Source organism: Pinus tabuliformis, chromosome 3_2, assembly GCF_031772625.1.
Source record: "Pinus tabuliformis cultivar Carrire ecotype Pingquan chromosome 3_2, CPIR1, whole genome shotgun sequence".
Taxonomy (NCBI): Eukaryota; Viridiplantae; Streptophyta; class Pinopsida; order Pinales; family Pinaceae; genus Pinus; species Pinus tabuliformis.
In genome coordinates, this window is record NC_142302.1 from 148769112 (window position 1) to 148790691 (window position 21580).

At 38.4% G+C, this 21580-nt stretch overlaps 1 protein-coding gene across 1 annotated transcript in view; it reads right to left on the minus strand.

Annotated features, from left to right (window-relative positions):
- Positions 1 to 21580, minus strand: part of MAA3 (P-loop containing nucleoside triphosphate hydrolases superfamily protein) — a 464706-nt gene that overhangs the window by 32850 nt on the left and 410276 nt on the right. The window contains exons 15-19 of the mRNA XM_089415984.1: positions 17111 to 17169; positions 16926 to 17010; positions 16409 to 16774; positions 16193 to 16315; positions 15987 to 16073 (exon numbers count right to left, since the gene is read on the minus strand). Coding sequence (XP_089272110.1) covers positions 15987 to 16073; positions 16193 to 16315; positions 16409 to 16774; positions 16926 to 17010; positions 17111 to 17169 — 720 coding nt within the window. The remainder of the gene's footprint in view (positions 1 to 15986; positions 16074 to 16192; positions 16316 to 16408; positions 16775 to 16925; positions 17011 to 17110; positions 17170 to 21580) is intronic.

Genomic DNA, 21580 nt, shown 5'->3' on the forward strand with positions numbered 1-21580 from the left:
AGAAAAGTAGATAAAGAAGAAGGAACAAAAAAAAAAAAAACTAGTCGAGTCCTTTAGCTCATACATTCTTATTTATGTGGACCTATGCCTATTACTTCTCTTGGTGTCTACTTGTATTTCATGATTTTTGTTGATAATTTTTCTCGCAAGACATGGATATTATTTTTGAAAAAGAAAGGGGAAGCATTTGACATGTTCAAAGATTTCAAGGCTCTGATTGAAAATCAAACTAGAATCAGATCTGAAAATGGGGGAGAGTTCAACTCCAATGATTTTAATGATCTTTGCAAAGATGTTGGAATAGAGAAGAAGCCATTGTGTCGTACAATCCACAGCAAAATGGTGTGGCTGGGAGAAAGAATAGAACCATTATGGAAGCAGCCAGAGCCATGTTGCATGATCAAAATCTACCAAAGTTTATGTGGGGAGAAGCTACAAATATTGTTGTTTATGTGAAAAACAAAACACCTGATCAGGCCTTAAACAATAAGACTCCTAAATAAGTCTTTAGTGGTAAAAGGTCTGAGGTGAGTCGTTTGAGAATCTTTGGTTTTCATGTGTACTTCCATATGCCAAAAGAGGAAAGGAACAAACTGGAAGCTTCAGGTAAGAAAGGTACGTTTGTTGGTTATTGTGATAATTCAAAAGCTTATAAAATTTATGTACCTAGTCAAAGAACTATAGAGTTTAGCAAAGACGTAACATTTGATGAAGATGTAGCTCTTAGAAAAGAAAGAGACTCTTCTCCTCCTCCCATTGCTGAAAGACAAGTTGTTAATGAAAAAGAGGTTGTATCTGAGTCTGAACCGGGACCTGAGAATGAGCTTGTCGATAATCCAATGGGTTCCATGGATCCTTTAGATCCTCCACCACATGATTCTTCTACCAGAAAGAGACCATTATGGCTACGGGATACCTTGCAAGATGTTGAACAATATGCTTCCCCAAGAGGAACGTTCAGAGAAAATAAGAAGCCAAGTCGGTTTCAAGGGTATGTTGCTACCATGAGCAACATCATTTAGGCAGAAGCATGCACCTTTGAAGAAGTTGCAAAAAAACAAGTCTGGAAAGATGCCATGACTGAAGAATATGAGTCCATCATCTAGAATGATGTTTGGGAAGTGGTTCTTAGACCTCAATGTAAATTTGTTGTCGCACCCAAAAGGTTGTTTAAGATTAAACATGGTGCAAATGGAGTATTGAAGAATATAAGACTAGATTTGTAGCTAGAGGTTTCTCTCAAAAAGAGGGAATAGATTACGATGAGATTTTTGCGCCTATAGCTCGATATACTACTATTCGATCTGTTGTTGCCTTAACTGCTAGCCAGGGATGGACTCTTCACGAAATGGACATGAAAATTGCTTTCTTGCATGGCTTCCTCAAGGAAGAGGTATTTGTGGAACAACCACAAGGCTTTGAAGAGCATGACAGGGAAACTCATGTATGGAGATTGAAGAAAGCCTTATATGGGTTGAAGCAAGCTCCAAGAGATTGATATGCTCACATTGATAGCTACCTGATAAAGCTTGGTTTCACAAGAAGCAATGCATAACCAAACCTCTACTACAAGACACTCCAAGGTATACGTTTGATCTTGGTATTGTATGTTGATAATTTATTCTTGACAGGAGGAAAGCCTCTTATCCTCCAGTGTAAGAGGGAGTTAGCTTCTGAATTTGAAATGAAAGACCTTGGTTCGATGCATAACTTTTTGGGTCTAGAGGTCTGGCAAAGACCTGGTGAAATTTATCTTTCTAAAGGAAAATATGTTGTTAAGCTTCTTGAAAGATTTGCATACTCTTATGGAAATGAACTTTAAGAAATTATATGGCAAAGTTGCAAGACCTAATCTGGAAAATCCCACAGAGTATAGACAACTCATTGGTGCTTTAATGTTTTTGGTAAACACTAGCCCTGACATATCCTTTTTGTAAACACTTTAAGTCAATATATGATTGATCCCTTTCATGCCCACTAGATTGCTGCAAAACATGTATTCAGATATGTGCATGGAACTATCAATCTAAAAATGTAAGACTTCATGGATATACTGATGTTGATTGGGCAGATAACTCTGCTAATAGAAAGAGCACTTCTGGGTGTTTCTATAGCTTGGGATTTGTCATGATCTCTTGGATGAGCAGAAACCAGAAGTCTGTTGCACTGAGTATAGCTGAAGCTGAGTACATTGCTGCTAACATGGCTAGCTGTGAGGCAGTTTGGCTGAGGAAGCTTTTTGGGGAACTATTTGAGCAAGTTCCAGACACAACATTTATATATTGTGATAATAAGAACAGGATTCGTCTTGCAGAAAATCCTGTGTTTCATGATAAGTCCAATCATATTGAAATCAAGTACCACTATATCCAGGATATGGTGCAGAGAGGAGTAGTGAGGCTCCATCACATCTCCGCTGATGATCAGATAGTTGACATTCTTACCAAGCCTTTACCGAAAGGAAAGTTCTTGGTTTTTAGAGAGCAGCTTGGACTTATGGACATGACCCTTTCGGGAAGCGGTCACAACTGATTGAGAACATCGAGTTGCCTTTTCCCCCTGTCAGAGTTCACAAGATTAGGCAATGATGTCGGAAAACTCCTGAGGATGAGGGACCTCTTGTGTAGTGTGTGCCATAAGAGTAGGCCTTAGTATGCATCCGACCCACAGTCTGGGACATGGGAAGAGCCACCTTTCTAGCCAATAGGTGTAGTGAGACTTGTCTAGGATGCAGGTGTTCCAACACTTGACACTTGGTCATGTTTGATGCTTGTCTGTGTGACTTGTTTGAGTCTTGTCTATGTGATTTTCTCTATGATTGGAATCTGTGATTGATATCTAAAAGTTTAGTTTTGATAATGGAATCTAGAGTTTGTGACAAATCCTTAGCAAAGGTTGTTGTGAAATTCTAGGGCATGAAAAGTGTAACCCTTGTTGATTATAAACATAACTAGGTTTAGGTTTTGGATATCTAAAGATTGATTTCTTATTTGATAACCCTAGATGCTCCCATTATATATATATATATATATATATATATATATATATATATATATATATATATATATAGAGAGAGAGAGAGAGAGAGAGAGAGAGAGATTTGTGCTTAGTTGTACTTGTTGAAGATTTGTAGGAGCATAATCTTCAAAATATTGAAGATGCTTACCTACCTCATACTTGATGATGACTTGATGATGATGATGAGCATGATGGAAAGAGGGAGATGTAAGAATCTTGATGGCATCGAAGTTTCAATTGCTGACCTTGTTGCCATGTGAAGATAGAAGGAATGATGTTCTGAAAGGTTGAAATTCTCCAATGATATGATGATGCAAAGGAAAGAGCCTGTGTAGCTGAAGAATAAAAATTGTTGGTGATAGACTTATCCACCTAGTTAAGAAAGAGTTTGGATTAAAGAAAGTGTATATCCTCCATAGTTGAGAGGGAGGACATGATGTGTCAATCATATGTGTAATAAGAAGAGAATGAGATCGAAGAATAGCATAGGCACCGATGGTTGGTATTGATGTATTGTTCGGTTATTTTGAGAAGTGTTGAAACTTAGTGAGGTGCTGCTAAAGAAATTGGAGAAGGAAGCTTTCGTCAAGATTTGTTTGGATACTATGATGATCCGAGAAACATCATAATGGTTGAGGACCCCAAAGATTGTGCTAGCATATCTATTGAGAAATATAGGGCAAATGACAATAATGATTTCTCCGACTATGATAATTGCTTGTGATGTATTTTTACTTTATTATTAGTCTTCTTCTTTGTATTATTTATGTGTGTTCTTTAATCATCAAACAACTACCAAAACAAGAAGATCAACAATACACAGGTACACCAGATATAGGCTGCAAGCCAAGGCCAAAACCTCTCCTCTTGAGAGGAAAACCCTTTAATCTCTTCTTATAGATTCTTTATTGACAAATTCCAAGACCTTTGACCAAGGTTGAAGCCCTTCCAAGACCAAGACCAAGACCAACTCTTCAATAATGTGCTACCTTTCTACTTCTCAAACCCAATCAAATCTCTTCCTGTTGCACAACTTCGACCTCCAGCTACAGAATTTTGGTCCCTACTACGGATCTGCAGCTTTGACCCCCAGCAACTATTGTTGCTTTCACACGTGTGACCAGAAAGAGATTTTTCTGTGTCTCCCAGCAACTTCACTTGACTATCTTCTTCTTATGGGGCTTGGAGATGGTCCAACTCGCCCTTCCTTCAACACTTTTCTCAAGATCAAACCTTCATAAGGAAACCCTAGTGAAGCTGCAGAAACCCTAGCCTTCTTTTGTACGAGTGGAGAGAAAGAGAGAGAAATGCCCAAGAAAAACTTCCTTTTCCTCTTCTTCTTCCTTCTTCACTATCTTCTGCTACTTCCTTCGCTTGAATGAGAGAGAAATAAATGTCTCCAAGTGAATTCGAGCTACCTCCTTTATATAAATTCCTTCTTTTAGGCCATCTTGGTCTTGGAAGGCTCAGTGACACAATAAGATACAAAAATAACTCTTTTTACAATTTACAAGATGCCTGATGGGGTCTTCATATTATGACAATGTCCCTATTTGACTTCTTGACCTAGGACAAACCCTAAAAGCACGTTTAATTAGTGCTTGACTTATAAAACAAATTCCTTGGGTAAGAAACCCAAGCTCAATAATAATAATAATCATTTTTCTTTCTTTTACAAAATACAAGAATCAAAAGTACATTTCATAGTTATGAACACTGGACCTAGTTACTATTTCTTCAACAATATCGATAATAAGAATCTTGCTCAAGGCGTATGCCTTGGTCAAATCTCTTAAGCATCTCAGAACTTATGTGGGATATTCTAGAGTGATTTCTTTCGTCCTTCATTCCGCGATAAAAGATATATTCACTCAGACTAATTGCTTAAGTACTAGAGCTAAATGGGTTGCTAAGATTCAGGGGTATGATTTGGACATGAGACCCACTAAACTAGTTAAAGGCCATGGGTTGTCTTAGATTTTGACCGAAGGGAATAAGAAAGCTTTAGGTATGATTTTTCAAAATGATTCATTAAAGGTCTCAACTTGATCTGAGCTTCAAAGATTAGGAGAACTTGAGTGGTTTAGCAATATTATTTATTACTTGCAAAATCTTTCATGTCCTATAGCCACTTAGTTGGTCATAGGAGGAGAGCTTTGAAGTTAAAAGCAACTAAGTATTGCATTATGAAAGATGGTCCTGGATGGAGAAATCCGGAGGGCGTAATACTTAGATGCATAGATGACGTTGAAGCAAAAAGGCTTCTTTTTGAGTTTCATACAGGATTTTGTGGCCAACATTATGCCACGAAGACAACAACCCACAAAATCTTAAGAGTTGGCTATTATTGGCCTTCTATTTTTTCTAATGTACACAAATATGATAGGAGTTTCCAAGCATGCCAATTTTTCACTAGGAAACAGAAGTTAGTTGCTTTGCCCTTACAACAAGTGGTCGTGGAGGCTCCTTTTCAGCATTGGTGTCTTGATTTCATAGGAAAGATTAAAAAGAATTCTAGTAATGGTTACTCCTGGATTTTAACAGCTACTGATAATTTTACTAAATTGGTAGAAGCTATTCCTACGAAAAATGCCGCTGAGAAAGTTGTTATGGACTTCATTGAAGATAAGATTATTACTCGATTCGGGGTCCCAACCAAGATTACTACTGATAATGCCAAGGCCTTTAACTCCTCAGATTTTTTGTCTTTTTGTTATAAGTATGGCATTATTTTGTCCCATTCGTCAAACTAGTATCCACAAGGTAATGGTCTTGCAGAGTCTAGTAATAAAAAATTGATCCCCATTATCAAAAAGATAGTAGGGGACAATAAGCGCACTTAGGATAGTAAAATCAAATATGTGCTATGGTAGACAAAATTACGAAGTAGAGTTCTATGAGAAAGAGTCCCTTTGAACTTGTATATGTCTTGGACGTTACTTCACCTGTGCACCTTAGGCTTCCAGCTTACCAGCTCCTTTAGAATTTCGCTTCTGAGAAAGATGCAGTTCAGCGTAGGATTGATCAGATAGTGGATTTGGATGAAACCAGAAGAAGAGCTTTTGAGCATAGTTGTAAAAATCAAGCTATCATTAAGAAGAATTTTGACAAATCCTCTAGAGTTAGGCCTTTTCAGTAGGGACATATGGTACTCTTGTGGGATCGCAGGAAGGAGAAGCCAAAAAATCATGGAAAGTTCAACAACTTATGGCTTGGGCCTTACATCATTAGAGGATCAGCAGGACAAAATTCCTTTCACTTTAGCACTTTGGATGGAGAACCACTTGATCTGCCAGCAAATGGCCAAATGCTCAAGATGATTTACAAAGAAGACATATGATGCCATGGGGCATCTCTATATTGTATTTCTAACCTTACTCTCTTAGATTAGATTTCATTTCAACATTTCTATTTCATGTTGTTAGATTAGTTTTTATTTCATGTTCTTAGAATAGTTTTTACTTCCATATGTTAGAGTAATGATTTCATTTCAGTATTTGATTTTAAATAATGACTTCTGGACACATATTTGAATGGATGCTACCGATATGCCTTGTTTGAATTGAATGCAGATTCTAAGTTCTGACATGCTTTCATTAAAGTACATGTCCCCATGTGGAGCCAGATGTTGACCACTAGAGTTGCATTTGAAGTTTTGTCAAAGACTCCATGATCTCAGAGCATTCCAACATCATTAGATCAATCAGAGTTCCAGACTTCATCAGGGCTTTTAAGCCCTTTTTTCTTCTCATCATTCTAATTTTCAAATTTCGTAGCCCTGTGGGGACATTGCAAAATTGTGTTAGTATGATGAAATAGAGTCATGTAATAGGCCTAGGTAGCTTAGGACTTTACTAGCAAGTGAGTTCACTCAAGGGAGTTTTTTTCACTTAGCTAATTATTCACGTTTTTTTTTAATAGTGATGACTAAATTCCACTAGGCACAATCGGTAACTTCTTAGAAACGGTTGCCACTATTCCACCATTAGTAGAACTATTTCATAAATGCCACATGGGCCAACATGTCTCTAGAGATTTCAACCCATGCTACATGGCACACAAATCGTGAACCATACCACTTGAGCTAAGTTCCTTTGACAATTATTTGTGTTTTTAACACTAAATAATTAGTTGGGTTTTTTCTCATAGATATACCCCAAAGCTGGAGTGCGGCTTGATGGTAGAGTCTTAGGTGAGTCCTAGTGTCTAAAGTCAATGCATATTACCATACTAGATCATCTCTAAAGTTTCATGGAATTTGGTTAGGTCCAGATGCCACTTTTTAATTATTAAAAAATTCTTGCAAAACGGGACTTTTAATATATGTTCTATGTAAGTTGTAATAAGTGTTGTCTAGAGAAGTTGTAGGGGGTATGAGTACTCAAAACTATAACCCTACATCTCAACATTCTACTAAGACACAATTTGAGGGTCCAAAATTGATTAGTTTCCCCTCAAAACCCACTTTTTCTATGATTAGGGAAAACACTAGGAAATAATTAGCCCTAAATTAATAACTGAGAGAAAATAAAAATTCTCTCCAAGTCGAAGAAGCTAAGAAATGAGGTGGAAATTCACAAGAATTAAAAAGTCAAGTCAAAAAGTGATGTGGACTCCACTTATCCCACAAATCAAGAAGGATAACCACAAGAAAGATTCGATGGTCCATAGCCAAAACGAATTCTCCAGCAAACTCGCACTTTTTGAGGAAGTTAATTCGAGTTCCAAGATTTGATGGGGTTTTGGTTAAGTTTTGGTTTGGAATGAGTTGGAAAGGGGCCTCCCACTACTGCAACCTTTAATTGCCTCTTCACCCATTTACCGTTTGTTGCAAACGGTTAGCTCATTGAACACTACGCAAGGCATCTAGAAGGGGATCGAAATGCTTGAAGGGGCTAAGATGTCTTGCATTGGGATCACTTGGAAATGAGTTTCACCATTGAGATCTACTCCCATTTCTCTATAAATTGAGTCATTGGCTCTTCATTTGTAATCATCATGCTTATACGAGCTCTTGGCTAGCGAAGGTCTGCAGAAATTTTGTACTTGAAATATTGTTAAGCAATAAAGCAAAAGACTTAGGGGTTTTTATTGATGTGGTCTTCTTCTTGTATCTTTCTGAGGTATATTTGTTTCAATTTGTGGTTAATTCACTACATGTGCTAAATTGATTTGTTATTTCCATTTGTTAGGGTTTGGATCTATTGATGTAAGCTATCTTATGTTAATATTTGAGTTAGAGGACCACTCTAGAGGGAGAAGCGCCAGATGGTTTTTGGTTAAACCCCTAGCCTTCTTTTTCATTGTGTAATCTAGCTCCTCGTGGATCTAACGATTTTTTGTCAATTGTGTAGAAGATTTTTCTTGAAGCAAAGTTTGAGTGTGCAGTAAAATTTTGGTTGAACAAACTCACTCCCAAGTCGAAGGGTTCAAGGACCCATATCGAATCTCCTCAACGGCTGGTCTAAAGATTAAAGAGGGAGTTTCCTACCATAGATTGCTAATATTATAAATTCGTAATCTTACTTATTTTATTTTATGCGCTTTCACTAAATGATCTAGCTTTTGAGAGTTGGTTTGAAGGGCTAACCCCTTCTTTCTTCCACAAGAGTAGAGGTGTCATCATACTCTTGTTGCTTGCATTTGTATTTCTATGTGTACATTCTCTTGTGATTTATTTCTCTTGCATATGATCTGATCTTCCTCTTGGTGCTTGTGCAATTTCTTGTGGAGGCTTCAGGATTGGTTTTTTTAAGACGTCTTGGAGGGATCCATACGTGGGGGCTTAAAGGATCAAACAATACACATATTTGAGACCTCCTCCTACACTTATTTGTGGATTTTAAAACTAGAAAGGCTTTCTCTCTCTCTCTTGTGCAAGCCTCTTGATGATTTTGGAAGTTGAACCCTAAAGCTAGATCCCTTGGAGAAAAAGCAAGTTACCTCATTGAGGAACTCTCCATTGTAATTTTGCATTAAGCATCATAATATTTTTCTCATTTCGTTCTTGTATTTTGAGGAGTATTTGCTCTTTGAACCCTTTGTTGTAAACCCTCCTCAAGGTCCAAGTCCCTCATTACTCTATAAGAGAGAATTTCTAATAATAATAATAATAATAAAAGAAATTTTCTGCTCGAGGGAGCTTGGGGATTTCCCCTTGGCATCCCAATCTCCTCATTTGGTAGGAGAACCTTAGGGTGATTGGTGACTAACTTGCTTTATTTGCTTCGCTATTTTAGTTGATTTACTTGCTCATTTCATCATCTAATTGCTCATTCAAATGCTAGATCTCATCTCTAATTTGCATTCTTCATTGGGTTATTTAGCACATTGAAGTACAACCATTTCCATTGTTGATTTACTTGCTTAGATCTGATTTATTACTGCTCATATAATTCATTTCATTGCTGGTTTATCACTTATTTCATTGTTCATTTCATAGTCTAATTTGTTTGCATTCCACATCTTACAATTTTATGCAAGTGTGATAGTTTATTGAACTATTATTGACACTATCAACTCATAAATAATCTTGTTGTCATTAAGCACTTGTGTTAATGTTACATCTCACTTACATTTTGAAATTTGCTTCTCTAAAATTTACCTCCAAGCATAAGTTTGGTTGATAGAATTTTAGGAAATCTTCTTCAAATTTCCCAAAATTTGAGTTTGGAGGAAAGGTAAAACGCATGACCTCACTGTTCTTTTGCATGGTTGGGTCCCTTGTACAAAGTTCAAACAAAGGCATGCGAGTTTTTTTGAAGAACTAGGTGGATATTATTAATTAAGTTTTAATCTTCTCCACTCTAACCTTCTAGCAACCACCTTGAGTCCTGACCAAGTTGAAGGAATTGAGAGGAATTAGCACCTTAGAAAAGGCATTAATAAAATTAACCGAGACCACTTTATTTCACACACTCACCTACAACATTGGTTCACCTCGCATGTAATTGGTTATCATTTAAGCTCTTTCTCAAATACATACAAGTTGGATTGTGACCATTTAAATTTACTTGCAAGCATTTCATTTTATTTTCGTGTACTTGTTTATTTCATTTATATGCTCATATTAAGTTTCCTTCGATATCATTATATCATATTTGAGCAGATTTCATTTTCAAGTACAAGCTTTGTTCACTTGCAAGTTTTATTCTCTCTCTGGTTTCTCATATTTCAAACATGTATATAGAAATTTTGACGTGATTCACTAACACTTGTTTTGCAACTTCCCTATTCTTGCAACCTGTAGTAGCTTGAAAGTTGTATTCTATTGCAAGCATTGTGATTTTAACTTGAGCATACATTTCTTGCAAGCATATTATTGTTGGCATTGATCTACTCACATGTACCTTCCTTGCAGGATCTATCTAGTTGAATCTATTTGATCTACCTACATTATTGATGTTTATATGCAAATAGTTATTTGCACTTGCTAATCAATTTGATTGCAATTTTCAAGTTATATTTCAAGGTATTTAACGGTGAATGTTTAATTGGTTTAATTAACATCATAATCTTCTAGAACTTGTTATCTTTAGCAAGATATCCTTTTAGAATCTTCTTAGGGTCTTCCCCCTTGGCTTAGCTAGGAGAGAGCCTAGACAAAGAGAATTGGGATTAGGTGACAGCCCCTTCTCTGAGCATTGCCACAAAGAACACACCTTGTGGGGTTGAGGAGTTTTCCCACATGTTTTGGGTGTGCAAATTGTATGGACAATAGTACCCTCCATGAGACTAAGGCTTGGTTTCTCCTGAGTGAAGTTACTCCATAAGCGCTCCCATCCTGGAAGTGTATCTCGCCCAAAAATCACATAGACGAAAGTGCGCCACTCCTTGGTGAACCCGTTGAGTGTTGTGCGAACCATCTCACTTTATGATGGTTTCTCCCCAAAAGCTGCAAGTTCATCTCTGGCACCACGAATCCTAGGGAGATAGGACGCAATGTTCTCACCCTTTTGCATCTTGACTATCCTCAGCTTCTCCTTAAGAATCGTTTTCCAATTCTTAGATGGATTATCATACAGCTTCATGACGGTTTCCCACATGTCCTTCATTGTGTTATTGTCAGCAATATGTGGGACTATGTGATCTTGAACTCCGTTAAGGACCATCCTCTTTGCTTTGGCCATATCCTTCTTATACTCATGAAACTAGATAGAATTTGTCGGTTCAGCAACTACAACTGTCACGAACTCCTTCAGCCCGTGCTCATCCAAAAGGAATTGCATCCTAGCCTTCCAGATGCCAAAATTTGGGGCTTCTGAGCCCTGCTACGACCATCTCCGCGAAACTCAAATAAACAGGTGAACTATACGCTAGAAATATCCTTCTCTTTCCAATAGCTTATCTTGACCTCTCTCCAGTGCTTGCACTCCCTGCTGGAAATGTGCAGATTTGCTCTTGCACTTGCCTCCCTTGTCCTTCCCAAAATTTGCACCACCTGTTATTCCTCCTCTAGGCAACTTGCTCTTGTTAGAAAATCAAAAGGTAGAAAGATTTTCTTATCTTGGTATATACTTGTGATTTCTTTGAATTCTTATTATCTTCTTTTATATCTTCTTTTCAACAAGCAGCTACCAAAAACATAAGTACATGAAGATCAACACAACAAAGACATGGGATATAAGCTCTTAGCCAGGGAAAAACCCCTCTTCTAGGGGAAAACCCAAAAATTCTCTTCTCTTCCTTTAGAACCAAATCAAATGAGACAACCAAGACCTTTTGACCAAGACAAAGACCTCCTCCAATCCACCAAGTCAGCCTCCCAAGATGATTAGCCAAACTCCAAAAGTCAACTCAAGTCAAATTGTTTCAATCCTACATCAAACTCAAAAGTCGGCCCTCCTGCTTCATATTTTCTATAATATTCCTAATTGGAAAATAACAATAAATACCAAAAACATGAATTAGGAACAACAATTAAAATTAAAGTCCAAGCACCCAAATCAGAACACCGTAGAAAATAAGTAGAATAATTGAGCCATTTTATTAATCAATGGGAATTAGAGTACATAATGAGTAAGAAGAATAGAACCTGGGCTTGTTATGCAAGCTATGCAAACCCCAAGTGAAATCTCGCTAACCCAACTATTGAAATAGCTCCAAACTGATAATGCACATTCCCAGAAAATCTGCTATAGCCTGTTGTTGTAGCGGCTACAACCACCCTCCAAAATTTTGGCTAGCATGCATATTTCGGAGCCTACCTTGGATCCTGTGATCAATCATCCTTCGTCACTAGTTGGTAAGTTGATGATCTCAAGCTTCCCCTCCTTGATCTTAAGAGTTGTTCATGTTCTCATATTTATGCATCATGTGTCATCTTTGGGCATAGGGGTTGTTGTTTTTCATGCAAAGGGGATGTTGTTTTGGTTCAAGGGAAAGCATGCGCGCATGAGTTGTCATCGTCACATAGACATGCTTCACACTCACTTCACACACTCTTGTCACGAAGGTTGTCGCATCAAGCATAGTATGTTTTACATTCTGGATGGTCTATGTTGCATCACTAAGTGTTTGTGTGCGATCACAGTCAAGTCTTATCAATGTGTACATATTTTTCACTGATCTCACACTTAACCAATTTCCCAAGCAACTTAGCCTCATTTAGCCTCCCGGAATTGTGCACTTTGTTTCTGCAACTATCAACCTTCCTCCCTTGCCTACTGGAACTCCGCAGTGCGCAGAGACCCCAGCATCCCTTGGCATCCAAAACTACGCAGTGGTTCCCCACAGTGTCTTTCCCCAGCCAAAACTCACCATCTCCAGAAATTGCACAGTATTGTCCCTCAGCTGCTCAGTCTGCCTTGCAACCTGAAATTGCATAGATGTATCCTTCCAGAACCCATCCAGCAACAGTGCCTTGCATCAAGAAACTGTACAGTATTGCCTCTCAGCTGCCCAGGCTGCAATGCACTCAGAAATTGCGCAGAGTTGTCCTTCCAGGACCCCCGTCCTATAGCAGTGTCCTGTGCCTCAAAACTGTGCATTTTTGTCCAAGTTTCTCTATCTGTCTTGCATTCAGAAACTGCGCAGATGGGCCTCCCAGGGCCTCATTCCAGCAGCAGTCACTGCCCCCTGAAACACCGCTTATCTATCTCTTAGAGACTACATGAAAAAGGTGACATGCTGAGACCGATCCCAAGGAGTTGAGGGGAAGGACCAAGGAACCAAATGATGGAAAAAGATCAGGACTGCATGCAAACTCTGTCGGATGCATGATCATCTCGAGGGTAAGTATGGTAAGTAAAGAACACCTTTCGAAGTACACCTCTTAGTTGAGTTTGCAGGACTACTTGTCATTGTCATATCATCCTATCTTCAGTAACATGCATGTGTGCAAACACAAAAAAGTCATTTCATGTGTTTCCTCTACATGTCTTGCTTCCTTTTCACTTGTTTGACCAACTGTCGTCTTCGGCATGTTGATTGCCATGTCATGCTTGCGACCTTGTTCTGGTGATATCGAAGGTTTGTCTTCGTGTGCATGAGTTGTTTCAACTATGTAAACACTTGTCGCACTCACACACAATGTTGTAAGCATTGTCACGCAAGTGTCGTCACGGTCGTCTGAAGGTCTATCCGAAGTGTCGTCACAGTCGTCTGAAGGTCTATCTTAAGTGTCACACTTGTTGCTTTCACCATTAGACAGTCAGTCACACTGAGCATATGTTGTCTTGTGGTTTGAGGTGTCTTGTCGTCGAGTCATGTTGAGTGTATGTTCGCAAGGTCATGTATACATGAGTTCACTCGCTCACACACTTAGCCATTTTTTCTGAAAGTTTGTCGACCGGACCACCTTCCATCAGTCGAACCTCCACTAAGTTGCACTGTGCAGTCTCAGCCCTCTGTGACCAAGTATTGTTGCCCAAAACTACGCAGAGATTGAAGTTGCCCTCCAGGCAGTCTGCACTGCACAATCCTGGAATCAACCTAGTTGACTGTCACCCAGAACAACATAGAAATTTCCCAAGAAGCCATCTCAGTCTGCACTTCCCGCAAGCCTATCCATCAAGCCTCCCACTGGTCAACTAGAGAATTTGACTTGAGTAGTGACCCAGGGTTGCACTCATCTCCAAAACTGCGTAGAAGCAGTTAGTCTGCCTACCTGCACTGCTTGAAGAAACTGCACAGACATGGGGGACAAGCACTCGCTGCCTGTCACTGCATTGTCCTAGGAAATTGCGTAGTTTTATCAGGCAGTCCCCTTGTCGGTCTGCTTGCCACTCCTGAAAATTGCGCAATTTTCATGGACAATCCACTTGCTACTTGGCACCCTGCTCAGCCCAGAAACTGCACACACATGTCCTGCTTCACTGCCTCCCAGATCTACGCAGTTCTAACTAGCAAGCTCCTACAGCCTAATCCCGACCTCCTGCTGAAAATTGCGCAATATGTAATTTCCCAAATCAAAATTTTTTGGAACAAGCACTTCATATAAAACTATCAAGATTGCCATGTAAAACCCAAACCATAAATCTATAAATTGCAGAAATTCTCATTAAAGATCACAACATGAAGAACAATGAGAAATGCAGCAACAAAATCTAGCTTTATTATAGAAATATATGCTAATACAATAGCTGGGAATGGCCCTCTAAGATATATAATAACACTGAAATCGGCCTCCAAACTGAACATGAAATCAATCACTACATCTGTGGATTCTGAATGAATCCACCAAGGGGAGATGGGTGCTCGCCCAATCTCTCTATATCAGCCAAGGCTTTTCTTCCTAGGGCTACCAATGGAATAGAGAACTGGGTTCTCAACCTCTCATACAAGAAAGAATATCAAAACCAAGATGTCCTCCAATGGTCTCTTCTTCCTCTTTTATAGATTTGATGGACTCCTCTAGAACCTTATATTTTATTATTATTTTAATCATGGAGAACTTTTCCCTCTTTTATTTCAATTAAAATATTATTTTTAATACGGGAAAAAGGTAGATTGGCCACCAAACTCTGTGTAGAGAAACACTTCAATTGCCCAACAATAAGGTTGATGGTAAGTTGATCGCCAAACGCTGGATCAAACTGACTCTATGCAGTGGTTGAGCGGCCATAGGATCAAACAGCTTTGATACCAATGTAACAAACAAAATTCATATACTCAGAGGAATGCTCTTATACTAATGTAACGAAAAAAGTTTGTATACTCAAAGAAATGCTCTGATACCAATGTAATGAACAAAGTTCGTAATCGCAAGTTAAACACTCCAAAAGACTTGGAATATGATGATATCCATTGAGGGTACAATAATATATAAAATGTATTGAATAAAAATATGAAATCATGAGAATGTTACAAATGAGGGCCCGCATATATACCTAGGTAAGTGCCCTTTCATGAATGGTCATGTCCTTAGAGACATGCCTCTTCTATAATAATTACTAATTAATCATTTTTTATTATGATTTACTTTTACATTATTTTTATATGTATTATATTCATAACAAACTCGAAATATGGCTAGTGAGGGTTCAGGTGTGCTTTTATTGTTTATACATAGCTGCCATACCCACAAATATTTTAAATATGGCCCCAAACAACTACTTGACCAACATACGTTGACTGAGGATAATTCAGTAAATTCTCTATACTTATCAATGAGTACTTACCAATTACAACTAGAATCCCCAGTCAATGATTACATTAATCATAAATAATTATTTCTGAATTATAAATGAAGTATTTTGAATTTTTACACGGCCAAGTATGCTGACTCAATTGCCTCAGCAAGTATAAGTCAAGTATGAGCATGGCGATTATGCTTTGATCAGAACATATAAAATTATGAACTTTATAACCTCAATATAAAATTATGAGCTTTATAACTTCAATGCCATTCTAGCTAACTATGTTTTCCAGTCTATGATTTTGGGATAGTCAATCTTTCCATTTTACCACACTCCTTTAATAGCAAATACCACAAAACTGTCAAAGTTTTCAGTGATATGATTTTTCACCTTAAATATGCATTTCCGTTGTTGAGCACTTTTTACTAGATTGCTCCAATGCTTATCTTGCATCAATGTCGAGGCAGAGCCAACCACCTGTGTAAAGCATCACTAAAATGTTATAAAGACAATTGGACATATACTTAAGTATAGCAAGGAATGATTTGGAAATAGAAATTCATTATATAAATCTACTGAATTAAGGGAAACCCTACCAACATAGATGCCCTTGCTCTTGTAATGCCAACATTCATACGGCGAAAATCAGATACAAAACCAATGCCTTTCCCAACATTTGCTCGTACACAAGAGAAGATTGCCACATCCTTTTCCCTTCCCTGAAACCAGAAAGTATATAGTTCATGTACACATCTGATCCTAATCTGCTGACTTGCTAACCAGCAAAACCCAAGAAATGGACTACACTTTACCTGGAAACCATCTATTGTATTCACATCAATGAGTCGAGCTGCTTCCACTCCAAGGACATCACGAAGGCGCTCGCGTATTAGCTTAACTTGCTGCTTATATGGTGAGATGACAGCCACTTTAGATCCGACTTTAAGTTCAGGATATTTTGCCACCAAATGCCGGAAGAAGAGAAGAACAAATTCCGCTTCTTCAATGTTTACCCAAGAACCACTTCCTGTAGGTTGAGATTCTTCTCCTTCTATATCAAAGAAACTAAATGGCCCAAAGCAATGATATTCATGCCATGCACGCTTTGTTTGATGTAGAACATCCTCGCCATCTTCTAAAGCCTCTGAGTAGAATTCCCTTGAAGGGAACTCCCTTATCTGCATCGCATTGGTAGTGACAAAAGTGTTTTAAGCATTAACTAATATGAAGCACAACTGTGAAACAATAGTAGACTGTGTTAATAAAAGGATATGCATGTGATTTGCTCAGTTTTAAAGCCATGAATGAGGAAAGAGAAGCATGTATGACCTCAGGATGCATACGGTACTGAGTTTTGAGCATCTGAACGGGATAACCAGCCAATTGAAATCTCTTGAACAAACTCATGCCATATCTGCAACATAAGAGAATAAAGTCAACATGTACTGCAATTAGCATTATTTTCTTACCAGACAGAATAGTAGAAAAGCCGGGAGAGAAAGTAAAAGCCCTACCCAAACTGTTCAGCTTTTGAAGAAAGTACAGTAGCAGGCAACTGAATTGGATCACCAACCTTGATTCATGAGCAAAGAACAAATAATTAGTAATTGCTTATTCCTGCGAGCAATGGTGAGCTATGACAACATAGTAGACAATCTGTTCGGAGAAAAGTTAATTTATACTCTTCAAAAGTGTGAATAGTTATAAACCGTTGTTGCCCATGCAAAATGCCACTCAGCTGTCGCAAAAATCTGCACTCCCCACTCAAATTTGAACAAGCAGCCCACATAGAATCTTAAACCCCTTAATAGGCTGCAACTTGATCTTAATAAAGAATCAAAACATTGTCTACGAGGTCCGAAACAATTACAAATATCCTATACAGGATTAGTTCCTTTGTTATGAATATAATTTATAGTAAAATAATAGAAAATAATGTAACCAATAATAATCATAATTAATGATTAATCAACTAAATAGTTAGTAATGAAGAGGTATATCCCTAAGGACATAACCATTGTGAAGAGGTATCTGCCTAGGGTATATAAGCAGGCCATCACCCTCATTGTAATCATATCACATCAATTCTATATACATTATTCAATATACAATTACTTGTCCTACAATGAATGTCTTTGTCTTCGAAGTATCCTAAAGATTATTGCTGCATATATGAACCTTGTTCATTATATTGGTACCAGAGTTGTTCAATCCTCTCGCCGCTTGCATACTACATGGAACCACTCTGAACCGGCCTTTGGCCATCAAGCCTTCATCAACCTTCTTGTCGTCGCAACTTAAGCGTTTCACTACTCAAGTTAGAGTTTCTCCATTTTCGTCAAGGCCTTGGCCATTAAGGAAAGAAAGAAAAAGAAAAAGAGAGAAAATTAAAGAAAAAAATTATAAAAAAAGTGCTTAAAAATAAAATAAAATAAAAAATTATAGAAAAATAAAAAGGAAAAAAATTATAAATATATATAGAAAAAAAGGAATAAAAAAAAAAGAGTCCGAAAATAAATAAATAAATAAACAAGAAGAGTCAAAAAAATATTTAAAAAAATCAATAAAAAAGAGTTACAGAAAAATAAAAAATATTATTAAAAAACATTGTATTTTAAAAAATTATAAAAAATTAACAAAAAAAATCATATTAATAATTTCAAAAAATAAAATAAAATAAAAAACTTCACTGTCGCCAATGGATCAGTTATGGTCACTTTCACGGTGGATTCCCCACAAAATTTGATGCCCTGGCCATCACATCAAGAGGGAACCCTAGGTGCTAATCCTTCAACTTGCGGATTTCCTTGAAGGCATTTCCTTTAGTACTCATTGGATTAGATCATTAATCGCATTTTCTCCTATTTTCCTTAACCTTCGATGAACTCATATCTTGCCAAATATCTCAAACCTAGGTCTTGTGTAGGCTCTTTTCCAAGAGGGTTTTTCGTGGAAGTCTTACTAGCTTCTCCCAAAGCTCACACAGTTATTGAACCTTCTCATTGAATGAGCCACCTTCCCTCACTTCAATCCTATCATAGAAACACATCTATCACAAGTGAGGAACACCTGGGACTCCTCCCGTCAGTGAAAATCCGAGAAGAGTAGGGAACATAGTCTGTGGTGACAATGGACCTCTGTCGCAGGATGTTGTTGTGCCCTCTAGCTTTTGTCTCTTTACAAGGCCTACTAGTTTGTGCAACAACATTTTTGGCATCATTTTCAGGGACACGAGACTTGTGTCTTGTTCCTATAAGACATTATCAATATATCACTTTGGCGACTCCATTAGAAGAACGAAGCCTTAGTTCTTCATTGAATTTCAAAGTCAATGCTTATAGGGTGAAGCAAGCATATCTGAAGGCATTTCATTCACCTTGGTGACTCCCATGTCATTACTTTATAGATCCCAGCAACATGTTGACCCCATACATCCCTACCCTAGACATGAGAGGGACCTCGCAATATCCCAAATCGAAAAGCATGAAGAATATGCCAATGTTGGATGGGAATCCACTTTCAACAGCCAATCATGTTGTAAAAATCATCAGGTACATTTCAAGGCAAAGTATAACTCAACCTTGTGACCAAATGGAATTATTTTTCCTATCCATTTCCCCATATACCGATTAGCTTGAATTATGTGAACCTAAAATCATTTCTTCTTTCTTGAATTCGGCCTTGCACTTCCTCTGGCATAAAGGGCCAACATTGCAAACCGATGAAGAAATATGTTGAATCTTAGACATAGCCATCTAGGAAGAAGGGTTGGCCAAATATGGTTATAAGCTTGAGGAAATATATCCTAACTCCTCCCTAGATCATCAAGAACAAGTTATTGATGGAGACCTTGATGAAGAAAAGGATTATGAATTAGAAAGTGTCTTCCAAAGATGATGATGGAAATCTAGATCTTGAAAGCCTCCAGTTGTTGCAAGAAAGAATGGATGAATATAAGAAATCCTATGGATAGTTGATTAAAGAATGCAAAGGCAAAGATTTTATATTCCATTTATATGAGCAAGGAGGAAAGCTCTATGAGATGAAACATGAATATAAAGAGAATCCTACGGATACCCTTCTCCTTGAGCTTTATTTCCAAAACTATGTTGTAGAGACTTTATGCAATATTGTTCAAGAAATGGAGAAGGACGAGGAGCTTTTCCTAGTAGTCAACGAAGATGATTATAGGAAAATGTTGGATGCAAAAAATCATGAAGCCCCAAATGGTCAAGATGATGAGGAATGTATGGATGATTTTTGGTCTGCAGGCTAGGGGATTGAAATTGATCATGAAGAAGAGGATACTCTGGACAAAGACTTGCCACTCATCTGAGACAGAATTCAAGGTCAGTCTAACCAACTGTGAGCCCTGAGGTGTATGCCCCGTAGCAGACAACTCATAAAGGGTTTCCTTCAGATTCATGAGGAATGGATCCACACACTTTCCCTTTTGAATTTGAGCAAATCTCAGCTTCTGCTCTAAGTACATCTTTAGCTGCTCGGAAGATCCTTGATATAACGTGGCCAAGGCATCCCACATCTCGTTAGCATTCCCTCTGCTAGCAACGTGACACACCACGTGATCCTTGACTCCATCCAGAATCATCCTCTTGGCCTTCGCCATCTCAGCTCTATACTTCTTCAGTGGATCGGCATCTGTAGGGACAGCCACCACGTTGTCGACATATGTCTTGCGAGCATGCTCATCTAGAATGAATGACATTATATCCTTCCAGATGACATAGTTGGATGCTCCGTCCAACCTATCCTAATCCCTCAAGGCACTAGTTTCCATTTCTGCCAAAAAATGTCGAAAGTCTCCTCAATGCTTCTCACTGTTGTTGCTCAACTAATCAAAAAACGGACTTCTCGGCGGGAAGTCTGCTGAGGAAAAGTTCCCTCAAAGTGCTTCTCTTCTTTCTTCTGATGTTTTTTAACCCAACAATCTGCCTGTTGAAAATCTTCGTCCCACTAGCTCTCCTCACACTGAGGCTTTAGCGTTGCTCCCTTTGCCCCGACATAAATTTGAACTAGGAGTTCTCCTCTCCATCAACTCACTCGGAGAGAGACTGCCTCAAAAATTTTTGCTCCGGTTAGGAACTATGCAAACCCTCTAGGGTTTCAAACTGCTACCTCCTGTAGCTTTTTTGAACTCCCTCTTCTGCTCAGCAATGGATCTACCGACTTTGCTCTTCTTGCTTCACCTGCACCGCTCTGATACCATGTGAAAATTCGAGAATCCCACCCACATCAACTACTGCAACAACTGATTAAACTTCTCCTATCTGCTAATTACTAAAACAAAGTATTTATTGTTTCCTACAACAACTATCGAAGCTAATACAACTGCAACCTTCACTTAATTAATTAATTTGCTCAAAACAAGAACAGAACAATAGAGAAAAATCCACACAAGTAACACAGTGTTTTTTGGACAAATGTCCTCGGAAAAACCCAATGTGGGAAAATCGGTGCAGCAGCTCTAAGGGTTTTTAGTATTATGTCGTAGTTTATGAGTACAACTCTGGATGCCCTTCTGGCAATCCACTTGCAAAGAAAATAAACTGGCAGAAAAACTTGGTGAGATTACCTCACTCTCCCTGCCAAGTCCCGGTTGTTCCGATTGCTGAACCAACTGTCCCTGACTATCTCTACCTTGGCCTTGCGTAGGCCCTACATCAGCCTCAATAGGCTCTGCATCAGCTCAACTAGGAAACGTTTGCCCTCTGGAGCAATTTCTAGCCCTCCCGGGTCAGAAATGTCAGCTCCCTTAGCAAACTCAGACTTCTGCTGGAAGACTGCACTGCTTCTGCGTGAGCCCTCCTGGCTCAACGTCAAGCTCTGCATGGGCCCTTCTGGCCAATGTTGCACGAAGCGGGAGCGAAGCGGAAGCGCGAAGCGGAAGCGCGGAGCGCGGAAGCGTCATTTTCCAAAAATCTAGGAAGCGAAGCGTCCACGGAAGCGTCTGCTATATATATATA